Source organism: Tauraco erythrolophus, chromosome 2 (assembly GCF_009769465.1).
Source record: "Tauraco erythrolophus isolate bTauEry1 chromosome 2, bTauEry1.pri, whole genome shotgun sequence".
In the NCBI taxonomy this organism is placed as follows: Eukaryota; Metazoa; Chordata; class Aves; order Musophagiformes; family Musophagidae; genus Tauraco; species Tauraco erythrolophus.
Window position 1 is genome coordinate 49,175,520 of NC_141466.1, and position 22,531 is coordinate 49,198,050.

The 22,531-nt window shown below is 39.4% G+C and overlaps 1 protein-coding gene across 1 annotated transcript in view; it reads right to left on the reverse strand.

Moving 5' to 3' along the window:
- The window catches only part of ARHGEF10 (Rho guanine nucleotide exchange factor 10), a 96,306-nt gene that overhangs the window by 21,251 nt on the left and 52,524 nt on the right, over nt 1-22,531 (reverse strand). The window contains exons 20-26 of the mRNA XM_086625353.1: nt 18,733-18,848; nt 17,030-17,157; nt 16,449-16,549; nt 15,072-15,193; nt 11,403-11,489; nt 9,836-10,059; nt 8,506-8,663 (exon numbers count right to left, since the gene is read on the reverse strand). Of these exons, the coding sequence (XP_086481479.1) occupies nt 8,506-8,663; nt 9,836-10,059; nt 11,403-11,489; nt 15,072-15,193; nt 16,449-16,549; nt 17,030-17,157; nt 18,733-18,848 (936 nt within the window). The remainder of the gene's footprint in view (nt 1-8,505; nt 8,664-9,835; nt 10,060-11,402; nt 11,490-15,071; nt 15,194-16,448; nt 16,550-17,029; nt 17,158-18,732; nt 18,849-22,531) is intronic.

The window sequence follows — 22,531 nt, forward strand, 5'->3', positions numbered from 1 at the left end:
TTATATCTGTATTATGACACTATTTGTAATAGTATCTGTAAATTTTATTTCTCTGATAGTTACATACCATAGTTTATATCCCAACATTGAATAGTATCTTGCAATGCTTGTAACAGGCTGCTTAGCTGCATCCAAGTAATATATTTTAAGCTCATAAAATATTTCTAAGACTTTAATGTATAAGGACATTATAGGAAAATGCACTAATGAAAATAAGTCTCTTGGTTTTTATGAATTTTAGAAAATCAGTTATTCTTCTAGTCACTCAAATATAATCAAACAGGTAGGAAAAGATTTAAAACAATATTCATTTTATAGGACAGAATATTGGCTATTTTATCTTTCTGTGGTTTGTTTCCATAAAATCCAATGAAGGAAAGTAACATTATTTTATAGTAATTTATAAAAATAAGTTTCTACTTACTTAATTCATAATGTATTAATTTTAGTATTTTTTTATAATTATAACTTGTTGGTACTTTCATGTCTTTATATGAGATAACCTAATAAAATACAGTTTATCACCTCAGAAAGTCTTTTTAAAGTTTGTAGTAGTTTTCCCTTCCTTTACACTTTCAGTCGAGCTGAACTGAACATACTTTTTTGTTGGTAACTTCCTCTCTTGCTCAGCAGCACTATTGATGATTTCAACAGAGCTGCCAACACAGCCCTGGGAACAGTGGTTGTTGGTTAATTTGTGCAGTGGAGCACAAACATTTTTTCCATCACATGGTACATAAACCAGCACTGTTGAGGAATAAGATGGTAGCACAGAAGTAAAAAGTTTAGCACGTTTCCTATCACATGGACATAAGCTGAGAGACTCAGATCTGCTCTTCTAAACAAAGTGTAACTAGGAATGTCCTGCGCTACACATGCATGTAGTCATTTTTTCCTACATATGCAACAAAGTCTTCATGCTAGTAGCTGACAGAGTTCTATCTAAAATTACAGAGGAGTGGTGCTGGAAGTCCCAGCACGAGGTATGCAAGTAAGACCGACAACAATGTCAACATATTTCTGGTAACAAGCACTGAGTGATACTGCTAACATGGATAACAGACTCAAGACAACACTACGTATTTCTTTTTCAGTATCACTGCTCTAGTCCTCTCCCAAACAGCTAAAATACCATTCCTTAATTTTCATAGCGATACCTCTCTCCATGTCTACTTCAAGCAGCAATCACACGCCAGAACTGCACTCTTCAGATGCGCTGGAGCCATGTGTGGATTCACCCAAGCTATGAAGTTTGACATCAGTGCTTTATATTCCACATACTCCTCCTTTCCAGCATTTGTCAAAGTACACAATTGTCTTGCCAAATTGATCAAGGTATCTTGCTACTTGTCCTGGTTTTAGCTGGGACAGAGTTAGCTCTTCTTTTTAGCAGCTAGGAGAGCTCTATGTTTTGGTTTTACTCAGAGGCTCACTCTGAGAAGAATGTTGATAGCAAGCTGATGTTTGTAGTTGGCCAAGGACTTTTCAGTGTGCCATGTCCTGGCTGGAGTGCAGAAGCATGGTGGGATAAGGGGGGAGCATAGCCGGGACAAGGGGGCCACGATTCCCTTTGTGATTTGTGGTGGAACTTAAGATTGAGGGCCAAACTGGCCAATTAGTATTCCATATCATGCAGCGTCATGCCCAGTATAAAGGTGAGGGTCAGATGGACAGAAGGGCTTTTGCGCTTTGGCTCTTTCGCCACTTTTGCCCTTTTGCGCTTGCTGCGCTTTTGCTCTATTGCCTTTTTTTCCCTCTCTTCCAGCACTCCCACTCTCAGAGTACACTCTCTCTCTCTCTGCCCCTCTCTATTTCGGGCCCTCACGTTCATCCGGGATTGCAGCTTCGGGACGAGACGGGCTTCGCATACGAGAGGGTGGTGAGCATCTATACTGTATTAAATCATCTGTATTAAATTATTCTTATCTCAACCCACGGGTATCCTGTTTATCCTTTAATTCTCTCCCTCATTCCTGGGGGTGGGGGAGGGTGAGTGACCGGCTGTGTGGGGTTCGGTTGCTGGAGCAGCCTAACCCACGACACTACTGAACTGACCTACTTGCTACCCCTTCACTATTGTAACTGCTTCCCCCTACTCTTATATTTCCTTTCAGTTTTGGTCCTTTTCCTTGATAATAATCCTCTGAAAAGGATCACTGATTAGTATCATGAGGCCCCTCTGGACAGGGAAGTCACCAGAACTCCTGACCAACTTCAGAGCTGCTTAAGTTTTCACCAGTGAAGTCTCTCTGAAGAATGTAAACTTCTGTTCTGTGCATGGCCAGAATTGCCTCAGCCGTTTTCTTGTTTCACATTCAATTGCAATCCGCAAAGCTGAGCTTTTGTGAACCTCAGGGCCAGAACCCAGCAGTGTACACCTATGGGAAAAGGCTCCGCAAAAACCTACTAGAAAATACAGCTTTCATTAAAACCTGCAAGAGGTTCCTCTTATGAGTATGCGGGCTCAGGTCTCTACAGAAAAAGAAGATTCACATCAGTATCTTTGGGCTTCCAGAAGAGACCTCTAGCCACCCAGGCGAGGGCCACTCAGAGTGGCATTCCCAATCCCTTCTTCATGTTAAATCTGAGCTAATCTCAAGGGAAAAAAAAAAAAAAAAAAAAAGAGTTAAAGACTGGGTAAGAGGCAACAGAGCAAAAGTTTACATATTAAATAATCATTTGATAAAGATCTCTTCAGCTGAGAGCCTAGTGCCTTAGCTGTTCGGATACTATAGGATAATCTACATGTCCTATTTCTCCTATCTTGTTTTTTTTTTTTGTTTTGTTTTTTGGTTGGTGTTTTTTGTTTGTTTTTTTTTTTTTTTTTAAAAGAGGCATGATTCATCCTCAGCTTAAGAAACTGATCACAGGTGCAAGTGGTGCGCTCTGACTCACAAGTGGCACTTCTCCAGCTCAGCAGCACCTGGAAGTAGGATGACATTAAGAAATGCTTTGTTTGAATTTCTCACTGGTTTGTTTGGACATTTCTCTACTCACAGTCACACAAAAATTGAGGTTGGAAGGGACCTCTAGAGGTCATCTGGTCCAATCCCCTGCTCAAGCAGAGTCACCTAGTGTTGACTGCCCAGGACTGTGTCCAGATGGCTTTTGAGCATCTCCAAGAATGGAGACTTCACAATCTTTCTGGGAAACCTGTGCCAGTGCTCAGTCACCCTCACAGTAACGAAGTGCTTCCTGATGTTCACAGGGAACCTCCTGTGTTTTAGTCTGTGCCCACTGCCTCTAGTCCTGTCACTGGGCACCACTGGAAAGAGCCTGGCTCTGTCCTCTTTCCACTCTCCCTTCGGGTGTTTATAGACATTGATGAGATTCGTCCTTTCCTAAGCTGAACAGTCTCAGCCTTTCATAGAATCATAGAATCATCTGGTTGGAAGAGACCTTCAAGATCATTGAGTCCAACCATTCACCCTGCACTGTCAGGGTCCCTAAACCATGTTGCTCAACACCAAATCTACACATTTTTTAAACGCCTCCAGGGATGGGGACTCCTCCACCTCCCTAGGCAGCCTGTTCCAATACTTCACAACCCTCTCTGGAAAGAAATTCTTTCCTCACAGGAGAGATGCTCCAGTCCCTTCATCACCTGAATGGCCCTGTGCTGGACACTATCCATTATGTCCATGTCCATGTCTCCATTGTATCAAGGAGCCCAGAAACTGGACCAGCACTCCAGGTGTGGCCTCACCAGTGCTGAGCAGAGGGAAAAGATCACCAAGCGTGCCAAGCACTGTGAATTTCGTTCCTGGGGCGAGCATGGAAGGGCTCGCTGTGGGTGCTGTACAGGAGTGAGGTGCTACATATACCAGTCCTGTGTCCAAAGGACAGGCACTGCAGTCAAAGCAGCGTCTTCTTTGTGCATATATTCTCTCATCTGAACCAAACTCTTTCTGAAACTAATAATATATTAATTCTTCTACTCTTTGCCACAATCATTCTGAGTTTTTATTTTCTTTTTCCTGTTTCTCTTCATAGTCTTTACAGGACTTTATGGAAAGGAAATGCATATCAATGTCTAAGAAAGGAAGTAGCTGGAACTGACGACAGTCTATCAGGAACAATACACCTATATTATATAAAGATTGTGATTTCCCTTTCCTAACGTGCGTTTGTGAATGGAAGTCAAACACATGCTGACCTTTTTTGCTATTACATCACTCAGAAAACACATCTGCTGAGCCGTCTGCAATCATCACAAAGGGGTTTTGTTATGTTTTTTTAAACAACACAATACAATGACTTTTTCCTTAACCTCATCTAGAAGTGTTTTGCCTGGAAATATTCCTAGTAATTCTGCCTGAGGCAAACAATAAATACACAATATTTCGGACTGATAACTGCAAAAGTTAATAGCACTGTAAACAAGTTCCCAGCACACAAGGCGTCAGAAACTTTACAATCTGCATCGCTACCATTCCTATATGTAACAGCATTTAATGCATTAGCTGTTTCATGGTTTCCCAAAGTAGTCTTCACACCCACATAAAATTAAGGATTATTAAGGATAATTATTAGGGTTCCTATTTTTAGGATTAACACATTAGCTGACCTACACCCTAGTCTTTCTGTGATGTTTTCACAGATCACCATGTTAGTTCACATTTAAGAACCAAGTAGATTTTATGTTATTAGTACCCCACTGACTTTGTTTTTAACTTATGTTCAAATACATCCAAGCTCCAGTAATTTTAAACTCATAAGTGAAAATACACAGATACAGAAGTGTCTCAGCAAAGCGTGACCACCCTCCATAAAGGAAGTCTCACTGTGCATCTTCTACCCCTAAACATCACATGTGTTCCTCGGTTTACTATACCTACTTCTTAATTTTCATTTTAAATTACTTCAAGACTTTCTGCAGCCAGAGAGCACTATGGATACTGTTGATCTGTCAAAGTTGTCTTGTGAAGAAAATCAAGAGAGAGCACTTGCTGTTTCTAAACAAGCTGGATATTTACATGCATTGAGCCATCTGAAAACAACAGGAGAAATTAGAGCTATTTGGGTACTGAACATCAAATGATAGGAGTAATGGGTCTTTGACTACATATATAAAGGCATTGAGCTTCAGTGACTGAACTGATCCACTATGCTTTCTGCGCATAGAGGAAGAAGCAAGGATTCTAATAGAGACTGTGAGGTGGATTTTCATCCCAGAAGAAAGATTACCCCTTTTCATTCATGGAGTCCCACAGTAGGCTGCACAATCATTTTACCTATGTATCCCATAGCATTTGCCCTTCATAGGCTTCAAATCAAGGTGCCTTGTAATGCAGTGATCATATTTCATGTTTACTTTTAAATCTCTATTTAATTTCCTTTATGCCAATAGACCAAAACCCAAGTTGAAGCACATAGCTGGAAAGTAACCCCCTCTGTAGAACAAACTGTGACCCTGATGAATTGCACAGAGCTCTTTGGAGGCTGCATTTCCCCTCCCTCCCGTTTCACCACTCGGATTCCTTTGTGTGGTAAAATAGGTCAGTGCTCATAAAAACACCCCTCGAGGGCTGCCTGCCTCACATGACCACAGTAGCCAACTACAAGGAGTATGAATGCTAACATGGGAGCAGCTGATTTGCACAACTTTCATGAGGCAGGGAGAACTGAAATAACACACACAGACCAAACAGTAAGGGAAAGGACTGTAAGATCTGTTAGAAAAAATAATGAACATGTATTTCCCATCTCAGAGCTTCAGCTGGGACAGGCTCTATGAAGATCCAGCTGCACAGAACTGCTGTTTTCAGAGGAAGATAAACAGAGGACGCTATGATACTGGTCAATACAACATAACCTTCAGCTCATAACGTAATTCAGTCTGGTTGACATCTCTGCCTCGTCCTTAACATCCTCTGTAAATATGCAGCCCATGCATCCTTTCTTACCTATTCTGCCAAGGATGCCACTCATGTTTCTGAAATGGTCTTTTCTGGAAGAAATTGAGTAACAGCAATTGCAGTCTTAAACTGCTTAAATACACCAGTTCCTTTCAGAGAAGATGCTAGGTTCACTTTACTACCCCACTCAGGTATGTACAGAAACTGAAACATCAAAAATGATGGTATGTGACTAGGATCAAGGCCTCACTCCTGTGCCTCCAAAACAAAGAAAAATTTGCTATTTAGTGGTAAAAAAAAAACACCAAAACTTTTAAAAAGAACTAGAATCTAATGTCTGGCTTCAGATCAGAGACTACAGCTCAACAGGAAACCTGCTGGCTTGCAGATGACAACTGGTGAAAGAAAATCTCTTTCCCAACACTTTTTTCAGATTCTTTGTTGCTTGGGGAAAAAAAAAAAAAAAGTCCTGTACCTTTCTGAAACTAAGTCTTTATATGATCTAACACTGGACATGTAATTTTTTCCAAGATTCAAGATACTGAGCTTGGCTCCTCAGAGACTGGCAGGATTTTGTAGCCAAGGTACAGGGCCACACAAATGCAACTGCAGTATTTACAGAGACCACCTCATTAGACAAGTATGACAACCATCACTATGCGGCTCATACTAATAAGGTACCCCAGATCTCTGCTGGCTCTGCACTTTGCAAGGTTAGGTGTCTCTGTGTTAACATCTCACTTAAAAACCTCAGGTTTCAAACTTTGAGTAAAGCCTTACTGATTTTGAACTAAATTAACTACGTGTGTATGCAATACTGCAGGAAAGTTAGTGAGACATCCTGGAAGTACACAGAGAAGCACACAAACCAGCTCTGGAGAAGACAGTTCTAGTTCAGAAGTATTACCTGGGATTCTCCTTTACACAAATTATTTTAGCCAATTACTTAACTAGATACAAAACAACCAGTTGTGATGCTAATGAAAAAAAGGAGCCCTACTGTGAAATACATGAGCCGCACACATAGGAAAGACTTCTATCTGTACAGTAAAAAAGGAGTTATTTCAAATGAGATATATAAGAATCTCTAACAATAGGGATTTTTGTCTTTTACAAACACCGATACTAGGTAGTTGTGTGGAATTAGTGTTGTGCTGTTGTGATAGTTTGATGTGTGGGGGGGTGTTCTGGTGGCAGGGGAGGGGATTTGCTCTCTGTGCCACCAGATCTGAGTCCCATCCCCCCCGGGGGAGGTTGAGCCAAATCGGCGCCTCTGCGAATTGCCCTATTTAAGTTGAGACAAAGGGGCGGGAAAGGGGCTTTTTGCTCAGGAGCGAGGAGAGAGCAGGAGGGCGCTGCCCTCGCTCCCGGCTCCCGGCCGAGCGGCCGCTCGGGCCCGGGCCGGCGCCATGTGCTCAAGATGGCGCCGGGGGAGCCGCATGGGGGACTCGGTAAGCGCCCCATTCCCGGGGTGCCCGCCGGGCCGAGCTCCCCCAGAGAGGATTAAGAGCTAAGAGAAGACAACCACAACGACCGGGTCAGCAAAGATGGAGCAGGAGGAGGTGTGCTGGAGCTGAGGCTTCCCTTGCAAATCGGTGTGAGATGGCAGGCGGCCCCCCTGCAGCCAGGGTGTACTCGGCGGAGCAGCGACCCACTCGTGGCCTGTGGAGAAACCCACGTCGGGAAGGAGATGCCTGAGCCCAGGAGAGGTCGTGGAGCAGGGGATGCGCGACCAGGTACTGTTGATAATGGGGCATGGAATGCACGACGAGGTCGTGGAGGCATCTGGAGACCGTGGGACGACCCACGCCGACGCGAGTGGCAGCAGCTCCCTAAGAGGCCGAGACTGGTAAAGCCCGAACTGGTGCGATCCATGGGGAGGATTGCAATCCTGCGGGCAGGACTTACTTTGGAAAACTTTGGGGACTTTTTCTTTGTGAGTAGGGGATCCACCGAAGCAAGGGAAAAATGGTGTAAAGACTCCTCCTCCTTTAAGAAAGGAGCGGCAGTGAACAACATGGATGAACTGACCTGTACTCCCCCATTCCCTGTCTCCCTGCGCCGCTGGGGGAAAGACAGAGCCAGGAACGAAAGGAAAATAGGGGGTGGGGAGGTGTTGTTTTAAGATCGGGCCTTGTTTTCTCTTCTTCCTCTCAAGTAACCGGTTTTCTTGTTCCCTTGTGTCTCTTGTAACTGTTAATAAATTATTTCGTTTTAAGAAGTAAGCCTGAGTCATGTTTTGCCCGAGACCATGGTTGGTGGGTGCTCCCTTTTCGGTTCTTGTCTCGACCCTCAGTCCAAAAAAAAAAAACCACGACAGCTGTGTAAAATACAGTATACTGCCTGTTATCATATAAACTTCTGGACTCTTGCAACACTGAAGACCTAGGGTTTAAGCTAAAGGGCACAAATCAGTTTCCATGTGTATCATATAATAAAAGTGGGAACAGTATCAAAGTATCTACTATCCTTCAAAAAGAGAAAACAAAGTGTGAAAAGTCTTTTCAGAAGCACTGAAAAGTAGAGTAACCTTACTTCAGCAGTTTTATGGAGAATTCAGAAAATGTAACAGTGGAAAACTACCTCTGCCAAAATATACTGACATGCGAGTTCCTCAGGATGTTATCAAATCATATCACTACATTACCTTCTGCTTTTGTGTAGATTGAGATGTTTCCATTTACCAAGCCAGCAAACAAGTATTGTGACATATACGTTAAGCTCATAACAGTTGATTTTTCAGGAGTGAAGAAGTGTTGAAGTCGAATTTTCTTTGAGCCTTGGCAACTTTTGTAAACTGAAATACTATAAGAAGAAATAAGAAAAAAATAAACCTGTGAAATTATGTTTTATTTAGTTCTTACTAGAATACACACAAAAGATGTTTAAAACAAAACATTAAGGGGGAAAAAAGATTTTCTCCTTCCATTCACAGGAAGACAATTATGGAAAGAAGTATCTTGACACTCTAAAATGTCTATGTAGACAATTTACGATTACTTAACACTGACATATGACAACACTTTTCATATCTTGTCTGGAGAAACATCTATTCAACAAAGAGACACGACAAAAGTTCTGCTCAAGGTCCTTATTTTGAGTCTATCCTAAACTTCTTATTAGTTAAAAAAAAAGAGAAAAAGGATTAACTATTACCCGGAGAACTAGAGAAGAGAGAAGAAAAACTCACTACTGGACATCAATTACACTTAGAATTCCCACCATTCCTACAGATTATTTCCTTGGGTATGTTAGGAATATTGATAATTACATTTGGAATTAATTGCACTTCAAAAGCAAAGATAATAAGTACAATTACACGTTGGAATTTCTGGAAACAGCATTTTCCTTGTATAATTTTTGTCTCCTTCATTTATATTGGTTAGAAATCCCTTCAAAAATCATGTGTAGTCACATACTTATGCCCTCACTAGCTATAACAAGATCTATTTGCTTACTGACCTGTAAGTTTAGTAAATGTAGCTTTGTTCTTCAATCAAGTGATGACTCAGTAAGGTCATCAGTTCAAACAGAGTAAAATAATTCATGTCAATAGTAAACAGCAATATTATTTATTCGCATGACAAATCCTGCACAATATCACAGTGTAGACAGTCAGTGGGTTCCTCATTTAACACTTTGTCATTCTGAAAATTTTCCAATATCTAAAGATTATGTTGTAACATTACAAAAGTAATATTTATATTTTTTAGACATGATGTATGATGAACTAATCCTCCTTCATCAAAGATATGTACTATTACAATTTCAAATACTACATAGTTTATTTTAATATCATGTGGAGTGTATTTTTCCTTGATTTAGGTAGAAAGGATAAGTTGAGGTCATTAGGTATTCATGGATACTTTTTAAAAAAGAAAACATACTTTCAAGAAAAAAATATCTCACACAATTTTGCTATAGAATAGTAAACCTAATGAATAAATCACACACAGTACACTAAAAATGAGAATCACCTTCCTTCTTCCATGCCAAGGCAAATAGTAGGCACATTAGAAGCTTTTGCAAGAACATTTTCAGAGTCGAGAGTCTTATTTTGCTCTTTCAGTTTCTCCTCCTCTGGTATGTAGACCATGCAGAGAATCCGTGATTCCACATTGAAGCACTCAATAACCTTGGGGCCGGAGCTTTGAAATGAGACTATTGCAATCTGGCCCATCTGATTAGTACAACTGCCAATCTGAATTGGAAAGAGGAAAGAAAAAAAAAGGACAAAGACTGATACCTGCCTCCAGGAAGATGAGCGTTAACAAGAAGGAATGACTGGAAAGTTAATCGAAGAGTGCATCTCAAGTTTTATGCATGAATATGAGTTTTCATGCATTAAGACATGAACAAGAAAATAATTCGGCACAGATACAAGAGATTTCAAAACGTTATATACACAAAATTCCCTGGTATACTCACAAAATGTGTTCTTTTTTTTGAAAGGATGAATATTATGGCCTATTCTGACATCTGACTCACAAGTGTGTACATAATGCAATGCAATTACAATAAATATCTATGAAATATATTCTATTACTGATTGGTATTCTAAGTTATCTCAGATTCTTTAAAACGGATAATATAGCTCAGGCACATCCTTTGCACAGTAACAGGTCTACAAATAAATGCTCTGTCCCAACAGAAAGAGAGATTATTAATATAACCCCTTTTGTAAACTCGCTGATACAGGATCCTGATCCTTGATCTCCCTGATCCAGAACAAATATCATCAGTAAGTCCACAAATTTGTACGTTTTAGGGATCTGCGAAGAGTAAAAAAAAAGTTTACCCAAGTAGCAATGTGTTTTTATATAGTAACTCTTTATGTTTATGTGAAATGAAAAAAAAAGTAGCAAAGAGGAAAAAAAGAGTATTCTGTGGCAGTAGAAAGATTTTATTGGCATAGATCTCTGATGACTGTTTACAAATAGCGAAGACAAAAAGACATTATATAGGTCCCTTGAAAAAGATCGCTGACAAAAAGCTATCCTAACTTCCTTAAAATTTCAATATTTTAGTAACTAGAAAAGCTACTGAAATCATTAGCTTTTTAAAAAAAAAAAGTATTGGCTATCTTACTTTGTCTGCCGGAATATCTGCGTATTTGAGGTCACAACAATATGCCAGAATGTTGGGTTTTTTCATATGTACAGACTTAAACAGATTATTTATGGCTAAAACATTTTTAAAATATGGAAACAAGACAATAGGACAGCGTGAGCTCATTTGGGTTTTAACAGCCCTTGTTATAAATGAACACATAACTCACTTCTGAATGTGCTCAACACTTTGGAATTTGTTCTGTGCCACACTAACAAATCACACACACGTAAGTGATGCCCTACAGAGAACAACGAAATCACATGGACAAAATTACTAGCTATACTTTATAGAAGTCTATCTTCAAAAAAAAAAAATCCAGAAAAAAACCAAGCCTAAACTTATTTCAAATTCCTATGTTGCTGAGAGTCACAAAAAACAATGCCAAGAAACAAGAGACAACCCCTTTTTTTAGCTTTTAAAGGTTACTCTTACCCAAAGAAAACCATGTTCCATGGCACAGGAATCTGACTCTGTTTCACCAGGCAGGTACGGTTCAGGATTATAAGCAGCACATTCAATCTTCAAACAAAGGAAGAGAGAGCAGTCACCACATTAAAAAGATATGCCTGTTTCTGCCTAATTTAGCCTGTAATTAACTAAAGCATTTAAGGTTATCAAAGAATCACAGAAGGCAAGAAGTCAGTTTAGTACGTCCAGCTTCCCCGTGGGGTCAGCTGCACGCGTGTTGCTCCTGGCACATTCTTCATCTACTCTTACAGGCATTAAAAGCCAAAGACTACGAATTCTCTACCTGATCTGCTCCAATGCTTCATGACCTTTAAGTTTTACCAAATACTCAACCTAATGTCATCCTTGCTGTCATCATTAGCCTGTTACTTCTCATCTCAGCCACCAGGTACCTCCTTCCCTTCTGCAGTGTCCTTTTACACACAAAGCTGCTATATGTTGTGACCCTGCCTAAGTCTCCTCTTCATTAGGCTAAATTAACATTATAACCTAATTAAATTTTTTAAATGTAAAAAATTTTTAAGTAATTGGGTTTTTTTATTACTCTTTATAAAATTCTTATTATCACTTTTCAAACTGGCATCTCTCCAGCAGACATATCAGCTCCATATATTTGAGAGTGCAGAACTTTCCCACCTGAACATGCTATTCTAGCAGAGTTGTTAGCAGCACTACATCATAATCACTACTTCTGAAGCCTATTTGTACACATCCCATTGATTATTTGCTCTTTGTAACAATATTACATTCTTAACCAATCCTTACCTTGCTAGTCTATTAAAAATTACTTTTACAGACTTTCTATTCAACCACCTCCTCAATCTGTACCTTGTGAAGCTACCTATTTCTGCCTGAGCATATCATGGGCCTGTTTTAGTGACTGTCGTCCCTTTCCCCTGCCCTAGCACCCCCAAATTATTTCTCCAGGTGCTTTACTCATTTTGAATGCTAATGCTATCATCCGTAACACTCCTACTCCCTCCAATTCATGTCATCATGTTACCGTCAGTAAATTAATAACTATACTCATGATTTTATCATGCGGGCCATTTAAGAAAATCCTGAAAGCTACACCAGACCAAAGATCTATATTTAAGTCCATCCCAACTCTGAGAATCATTCAAGCACCAAGGCTCTGAAAATAAGCATTTTTATGACCAGTCATGGATTTCTATTATCCCTAATTTCCCTAATGTCCATGGCAGAGCTCCCTAAAGCTTATGTAAACACTTTAAAATATATACAAGCAATTCATAACTGTGCAGAGAATAAAAAGGCTCCTGATGAGGTGTGACACTATGTTTTTTGACAAGATTCTGTATAATTCACGCTAATGTTCTTGTCTCAGACACCAATGTCATTATGATTATATTGTGGTACATATAATCATTTGTACATTATACATTTATATAATCACCATCTACACAGAGACAATTTGGTTATTATTAACTTAGACAACTTCACCATAACCTGGCAACATCATCTCACTACAGTGAATAATTAAAAAAAGGAAACAATCGGGTGTCAGTTAGTGTTCTAAATTCCCGGTTTATTTAATTTTCAAAGGTGTAAAGAATTTCACAAGTCTCCCTGAAGTCAGCAGGCATCACCAAGCGATTAGTAGTAGTAAAAAAAATGTTATGTATTCACTAAAGCCAATTCATTATAAGGATAAAAGACAGAAACTAATAGATGAGAAAAAGGAAAAAAAAGGAAAAAAAAAAGAAAAGCTATCCATGCCAGTCTTAGCGCGTCTCATTTAACACGTGCTGAAACTATCTGCTTGTCACGGTGAAATACAGTAGTTGTGACAGATAAATACATCACTAGTGAAAGAAAAGACTGCCTGCAATGCTGGATGGTTCTTGGGCTGCTTGTTACACCTCTGTTCAACTTTGCATCTTAGTCAAAACCGACGATGTTTTTCACAGTTAAACTCTGGTAGTTCTGCTCTCAATCTTGACAAGAAGCCCTTTGCCTGAGGTGTAAACTTGCTCTGATGGAAGATGATGTTACAGGCTCCCTACACTACCAGGTAGCCCAAGCAGCACACAGAGACACAACTAGCAGGGTCAGCCAAGAAAAGGGTCTCTTACCACCCCGAGCTGTGGCTGACACTCAAACTGCAGCTGAGCCTGCAGAAAACCACCAGTAATACTTAGATCATCTTTTCCAGTAACATCGAGGACTTGAGAGCATCAGGCATGACAGCTGGGCTCACACCCACATGTTGTCTTTAGGAGCTGCAAAATTGGCAGAGTTGACCTGGAGGCTCAGGCAAACACTGCCACACACTGTCTTCTGCTGAGGTGGCCAAGGCAAAGACCATCACCCAACTGTATGGGCAACAGACTTTCCTTTCCTTTCCCTTCAAAACAAACAGATCCTGTTGTAACTTGATTATAGGAGTTGAGCTTGGGCCTTCAAAGCTCCTGGCATGGACCTACAGGACTTACAAATGCATAGGCTCGAAGGAAACAAATATTTTAAGTTTCAGAAAAAAAATTAAATTAGTTTGGTGATCTCACCAGTGGTGACTTTAGAAAGTATTCAATACAGGCAGAGCTGAGTGTTTAATAACATAAAAGATGTCTGTGGTTGTATGGGAGACTTCCAGTAGACTTTGGTTGCTGTAGACTATAGCTCTGCTCTGAAAACCAGTATCACAGGAATGGTTTGATTTAACACTGTTAAACGTTTCAAATGCATTTCCAGCTATCAATTACTTTCCCCCAACATCCAGGCCTGTATACTCACACTTGAAGTGAAGTGGCCAGCTGAACTTCCCTCCTGAGTAGGCTGTCCTAGCAACGAGGGTCTGCAGACTTACTGCTTTAAGCAGTACCCATGTGATGATGTTAATTTAACATTGGCATTCTGGCCACGCATATACAATTTTATAGCCGATAGTGCTTTTGCATAAGCCTAACTGACTGATGGCCAAAAAGAAATCCTGTTGATGCATAGGAAAAAACAGTATCCAGCACCCTTCCCTTCCCTTCCCTCTGTTGGTCTGGACACCCTGCACTTATTTTCGTCACTAAAGCCAGAGGTCAATATGACTTCAAACTGACACATTACTTTAGGAAATAAGTCATTAAGACAATTTCTGAATCATTGTTCGGAACAGAACTACATTGTATATAATATCCCATAAAATCAAACTTCAAAAATTATTTTAAATCTATTACTCTCTGTGCACTAATGAAAATGAGAAATTTGAGGACAATTCAAACACAAGTACAGGACAGCTATCATGGACATCAGACTCCTGCACTTTGTAAGCTGCAGGTTACTTTGGAGCCTCAAACAAACACTTGGAAACCTCAAGACCAATTTTGACCAAAATTCCCAGCAGTTCTGTTTTTACCAAGTAATGAGCTTACACCTGAAAGTGAACACCACGCTTCGTAAAAGTAAACACCATGTCCCTTAGCGCCTCAAAGATTGCAGTATTTCCATTCCTGTGACCGTCTTGGACCTTCCAAGATCCTGCTATTGGTCTTACACCAAGGTAGTAATTCAAGAGAACTAACGGATGTAAACTAATAGATGTATTTACAATACAGTATTCTTTAGCAGTTATATCACACAGGAAAAATCAATTGTAATTTCATATAACAATTCTTTCACCTTAAACTCCTGTTGCTTGGCCATCATCACTGGCATGTGTCTAACAAGGAGAGGATGTTTCTCCTTTTTGATTTGATTCCCATCATCTTCTACACAGAACCAACCTAACAGGTTATCTTCCGCTGTAATGGAAAGAACGAACATCCCACAATACTTTCACTGAATAATTACTTACACCTCTTTACAGGAATAGAAAAGAATTTTATTAGGATTGGTTGATACTGATCAGGCTGTTCTTATGCCATATATGCATAAATGACAACTTAAAACTATGAGCAAAAATTCAATATAGTAGATAACATACATATTGATAGTATAAAAAAGGATCACCTTACACTAGCAAAACATTAGGATGTTCTCTCAATGATCTCGTCAGTAGGTTATTAAAAGAGGAAAAGGCACGTCAAACCTCTCCTCAGGCTCCAGGAAATCTGTTTTGCAAATAGCATTTCTCTGCCTGTATAACTGACATCACTTCCAAGTACTACTTATTATAAGGAAACTCCATCTGGAATGATGGATACATCCATTCTCTCTTCTTTTGTTTTTGTTATTTTACCTGCCTTCAGTGAAATACTACAAAAGCACTGTATTTCGAGGATGTGCTGATGAAGCTTGCTTTCTAGCAAGTGCATGTCCTCAATGTTTCTCAACTTAGGCATCCAAAGCCAAGGTATTTTTGGAAACCTATACCCCCTGGGCAAACACAGGAGACTAATAACATCACAGGACAGCACATTCTTTATTGCTTCCACTTAAATCAGGTTTGTTTGTGATAATCCCCCTAGTGCACATTGCAGAAATATGTTTAAAAAATGCACCTCTCTCCAAAAACCTTGAATTTTACATATCCAACTACAGAAATATTGCATTATATTAAAACCACACCCATAAGTTTATTTCATGCTCAGAAGGCTAAACAAATAAACTCAATAGCTTTACTGGTATTTCCTAGTTAAAATCATTCTGAGCTAAAACTGAGAAATTTAAACCCGAAATTCAAAGTTTAAAGAGTTCATAAGATGTGAAGAAATAAGTTTACAACGGAATAACTTCCTCACTTGTCTGTCCTGTAGTATATCTCATTCTTGTTGATTTGGAGATAACCATTAGTAATGTTTATCACAGACTTCATTAAAATACTGTAGAAATTATATTCCTTCATAATGAAACGCCCCATTCTATCTATAACTGTATTACTTTGTAGTGATACACAATCAATACTATTTATCATATTGCAATTCTAACATCTGCAGATAGATTTTTTTTTACAAAAAAATTCATTTTCTAAAAAATGAGGTTTTTTTTAAAAAAATATTACATTCTACATTGAGAGCTATCTTAACTTGATACAAAATTTAAGTAACTAAGAATTACCAAGGGCCAGTTTAGCCATTTGTAAATTGTTGATCCAAGATTGTTTGATGGCAGGGGTAAATGTATTGAACACAGCTGTAAAGAAAGTGGGCCGCCCAGACCTGCAAGACAAAAAAAAGCTACTCTAAATGCATGGAGTATGAGATACAGTCAAGGCTAGAGATGTTGAAGCAAGATGAAATTTCATTATTTTCTAATACTCAAAGACACAGCTCCGATAAAAGCATGCAGGCTACGATATGCTATATGCTCATCTTCCCACACTTTACATGAAATGGTATGAGAAGAACACGCTCTTTGATGGAGCAATATAACAGCAGCTGTTCCCTATTAGCTGTCACTGCCACAGTCCCTCTCTTGCTTCTTGCATCTGGAACGCAGGGTTGAAGAACAGGAGAAAAACTACAACACTGCCCTGGAATGTAAAAGTACCCAGCATTGTGGCATGAAAGCAGAAGTCGGAGGCTAACTGTGGAGACAGATGAGGGGGAAGAGCTACAGATTCCCAAATCCTCCGTGATACATCTATGCATAATACATAAGCCCGTTTAGAAAGTGCTGTAATCAAGATTATTACTGACTTGTCCTGTTTTCCTGGGAGTTGCAGCTGAATTCTACAGCGATCTGCCGCTCTGATTTCATCTTCTTTTTTCAAAATCAGTTTTTGTAAACCTGAGGTCCAGTCATGGGCTACAGATTGGTTCAAGTTCTGAAAAATTAAAAAAGCTGAGATTCAACTAAGGTGATCTCTGCATATAACAAACAACTCTTGGCACCTAGGCCTCATTCAGTCCACATTTTAATCATGAATAATTTAGCCATATTTGTAAACACATTTCAAAAACATCTGTAAAAAATTCGCTAACATATTTTATCTGATGATTTAATCTCATATTGCTCAGAGTTTGATCATACACAAGTCACATTCTCAAGCGTCTGTCAGATTAGGAAATGTAAATTGCATCAGATGCACGCACAACCCTTTTACTCCATTTCAGTGAGTAGTTATACAGAACCCACAAATTCTGTTTCTAAAGAAAATCTCATGAAATTGTCTACAAACCATATTGCTAATATGTTTTTGTTCAAAACTTTGAGCCAAAATGCTGAAACAACAACCCTCTGCAAGCTGAATGTTGACAGAGGGTTAAAAGCACACCTGAGTGACACTTAAAGCATCAATAGTAATGAGCATTCATACACAAAAGTACACTAATTTTCCAGTGTCAGAATTTTATGAAAATGGAAGTATTTTTCAAAAATAGAGAAGATGACCTCATTTCTCAACTAAACTGTTCTAATTATCTTTCACATCTCTATGTGGAAACATCGACTGAATTTTTAGTTTTCAAAATGTAGTTGGCTCTGACTGGCAGTACAGGCAGAAAGGCTTTGTGTATGTTAATGGACGAAAGTCTTATGGTATCTGTGCCATATATATTCCCACCAATGCAGCTGAAATTCACCTTCAAATACTTGTGAAATTTTGTCTAAAAGTACTGTTTCCATAAACTTTCTTCACAGCACATACTTTCACAAAATCTTATGTTTTATTTAATGCCCTTGGCTCTGAAGGCAAGATATCCCAAGAGAAACTCAGCTTTCATACACATATTTTCACACACACATATATATATTTACAGCCTCTGGTGGCAGGTAGAAGTCAAAGATTGTGCCTAAGCATACATAAAGCGTATAAAACACATGGCAAAAAAGTAATTTTTTTAAGTCTTAAGACTGTGGAGAACTCATTCCGAAATTCAGTGTTAAAGTACTGTATCTGTTTGCCAGAATATAAGCTAAATAAAAGGGATGTGAAAAAAGCCAAAGCAAAATTCCTCTGAAAATCCTTTTACATTTTGGTGATTTGCACTCAGTTTTAAGTACAGCTCCCCCGAAAGCCAGGATTATGAGCCTGGATGGGCATCAAGAGCTTCCTCCAAGCAACCGTCCTTCTACTACCTTGTCTAACTGCAAGAATCCAATTTCTTAAGATCAAAATGTAATTCTGTTTCCATGTAAGCTTATTAGCTACTGAGCAAATGCAGACACTTGTAGTATCCACCTACGCTTAAAAACAATAAAGAAAAACAAGATGAGAAAGACAGCTGTAATCTACTTATAACATTAAACAGTTAACTGTAAATGAATTACTAGAGGAAAAATTATTACACTCTTTACAGAGAGAACTAAAGAAATGTCTTGCACAAATCCTAGGGAGAGACAATTATGCTACTTTACAACAGGAACATATTAGAAAAATAAATCCAGCTTTGTTTATTACCTGATAGTTTCCTTTAAGGCTGCCTATTAATTGACTAATTTGACCAACTACATTCAAGTCATGTAAAAGGTTCTGCAGATCATGGTATAGTTGCCCTGGTCCCATATAGAGCTTGTCTAAAATGAATAAAAACATAAGGTTATATATAATAAAAAGATGCAATTCCCAGTTGAGGGAGGAAAGCACAACAAAGATAATATTATTAACATGTATCTCTATTTCTTAACACTATGAAAATTAAGCTTAATCAAAATTGGTGACACTCTAGATTGCAAAAACAACTAATGCATCGATGTGCAGCTAGCGTCTTCATTACTTCTGGAAATCAGAGTGGTTTATTTATACAGATATCATTGACATTTCACTTTGCTGCTCCAGGTGCTTTCAAAGTCCCTGCAGACAGATAATTGTGAAATGCATCCCAGGAAATTATACATAGTAATATAGTAATAGTAATATGTTATCACATATTAGCTTTGCATATGCAGGCACTACTATAGGTATTTACTTTGAGCTCATCTTATCATAGCCTTTTATAGTTAGAATTCAGATTCAAGTTTGTTCATCTAGTATGACAGAGTGCACTCTGTGCCCGTGGCAAGGGGGTTGGAACTAGATGATCTTTAAGGTCCCTTCCAACCCAAATCATTCCATGATTCTATGGTTCTATGTGCAGTTTTAATGAGCATGCTCTAGAACTGCGACAAACATCGAAACTTCACTGGCCCCAAATTCTCTCGCTGACGTGGAAGTTTTACTTAGCGCCAACCAGCAGACTTGCTGTTACACCTTAGTTTAAACATCCTTCCTGAAGGTTGCTTTTGGACACATGATGAAGCCAAAAAATTTATTTGTAGCCTTCACTATGGTGGTTTAGAACTCAAAATTTGTTTAATTGATCACAAGATGCCAGTTTGCTTTCACTTGGAGGGGCGTCCAGTATACCCGGAATCGACTGCCCCGGGGTGGAAACACAGTCCTACTATTTGCCATGGACTGATCCAGACTACACTGGAACAGAAGCCAGAACATTTGCAATACATTGATGACATCATTGTATGGGGCAACACAGCAGAAGAAGTTTTTGAGAAAGGTGAAAAAATAATCCAAATCCTTCTGAAAGCTGGTTTTGACATAAACCAGAGTAAGGTCAAGGGACCTACACAGGAGATTCAGTTTTTGGGAATAAAATGGCAAGATGGGCGTCATCAAATCCCAATGGATGTGATTAATAAAATAACAGCTATGCCCCACGTTGGGTACCAATTAAGACTGTGTAGGGTTTGGTTGCCCCAGAGGTCTAACCCACGACAATGTTTATAACATAACACTAACTCAGAAAAATACTCTGATTGGTAGGATAAGATGTCTATTTAAATGCACAAAGCTTGCAAAGCCCCACTAATACACTCTGACTCCCAGACATGATGTTAGGAGCAGGATGGCTCTTGCGGAAACAATGTTCTCCATTTCCCCAGAAAACCCCACCCCAACTCATACAGAGTCAGCATGTTTTCCTCTGGCTGAATGACAGGAACCGGCTGGATTATCTTTCCAGGAAACCCTGCAGATTATTTAGCTCATGCACTGTAGTATCCAAACTATGGATCCTTCATCCTTACTACAACTTTGGAAGCTAGTCTGTGGGCAGGAAACTCCACTGGAGCAGAAGGATTTCAAACCTGTGTTGGCAAGAACACGATCTAAATATAATGCTGGCTATCCACTCTACAGACAGATCAGGGGCACAGACACGAGCCATGCCACTTGGTCTGGTTGCCAGGGCACACCAGTGCCGGACAAACAGCAGCTGCCAGCTGAGACACTGCTAGCAGCCTCTGTTCCCCAAGTATGCTACAGGGACACAACACACTAAACCAAACACAAAGCTACTGATACAGCATAATCCAGAATAAACAGAAAAATAAACATGCATAAGACAATCCTTCTTAAATCATTCATGTTTTCTCAATTATGTGTCAAAATAACTGCACTGTCTAAAGACATTTTCCTATCTGGAGGCATCACACAGATTGAAGCCACTACTGGATCACAGAATCATAGAATGGTTTGGGTTGGAAGGGACCTCAAAGATCATCTAGTTCCAACCCCCCTGCCATGGGCGGGGACACCCTCCACTACACCAGGTTGCCCAAAGCCTCATCCAACCTGGCCTTGAACACTTCCAGGGATGGGGCATGTACAACTTCTCTGGGCAACCTGTTCCTGTGCTTCAATACCCTCACTGTAAACAATTTCTTTCCTAGATCTAATCTAAATCTGCCCACTTTCAGTTTAAAGCCATTGCCCCTTGTCCTATCACTATATACTCTTGTAAAAAGTCCCTCTCCAGCTTTCCTGTAGGCCCCCTTTAAGTACTGGAAGGCTGCAATAAGATCACCCCGAAGCCTTCTCTTCTCCAGGCTGAACAGCCCCAACTCTCTCAGTCTGTCTTCAGAGGAGAGGTGCTCCAGCCCTTGGATCATCGTTGTGGCCCTCCTTTGGACCCACTCCAGCAGCTCCATGTCCTTCTTGTGTTGGGGACCCCAGAGCTGAACGCAGTATTCCAGGTGGGGTCTCACGAGAGCAGAGTAGAGGGGCAGAATCACCTCCCTTGACCTGCTGGCCACGCTTCTTTGGATGCAGCCCAGGATACGATTGGCTTTCTGGGCTGCACGCACACATTGCTGGCTCATGTTGAACTTCCATCCTCCTCCAAGCCTGTACTTGTGCTTGGGATTGCCCCGATCCATGTGTTTTTCTTTATCGTAATTCACTATATTAATCTAGGAGCCTGCCTTAAACCTTGAGAAGTATAAAATTTCGAGGCTCAAGGAAAGCATCAAGGGTTACTTTATCTCTGAATTCTCGCCTTCACTGTAGGGAAATGCAACATAAACTTGAGATACAACACATTCCCATAAAATTTCTAATTATTCTCTTGCCTTTACATCTTCCGGTAAATTGAATCAATGAAAGGATTTCAGTGTATTGCCCTTGAACATTAAGGGGATGACTGCACTTAATACTATTTACCCAGCCAGAGAATAGATGAAACTTTAATCCATCCTTCTTTGCCTGTTCTGAATGTTAATTAAAAGAACAATCTAGCCTTTCTTATCTTAAAAACAAATCATTCCATTAGAAGAGATCATTATATTTATTGTATACAATGAAAAGAAATTACTGTAAAGTAGACCTCAGAGGAAGTGTTTTAAGATTATGGTCAGCAGAGTATGTTTGCAGATCTGTTTAAAAAAAATTAAACACTTCTGGAACTGCAGACTACATACTTTCGTTAAGCTGCATTTTCACTTTCTTCAATCCAAACAGTTGAAAAATCAACATCTGAAATTTGTAAACACTTGTCTCGTTGTATCCCTCTTCTGCTAGCTTACACCTCTTTTCTTACTAACGTCTACAATACTTATAATTTGTTAAGCACAAGAATCCCTAGTTCCTAGACACATCAAACTGCTGATTTCAATGAGGCTACTTGCAAAGCGGTGGGTCACTGTTACTAGAAGACTGGTGAAATCTAGTCAAAAGCCACAATAATGTGTTTGGCATTGTAAAGAACACAAATGAAATAATTCTTGCCTCAGATTTATGTAACAAAAAGATAATTTCTGCAAAACAAAATTTAAACTGCTAAGAAGTAAGTAGCAGTTTAGTTGAGTTTTTGGCAGAAGTTGATTCACTTACCTGTCATTTATAAACTCCACTACTAAAAAAACCAAACTGCTGCACTGAGAAACTTCCTACAAATATTTCTGAAATGTATATCTGAGTTTGAATC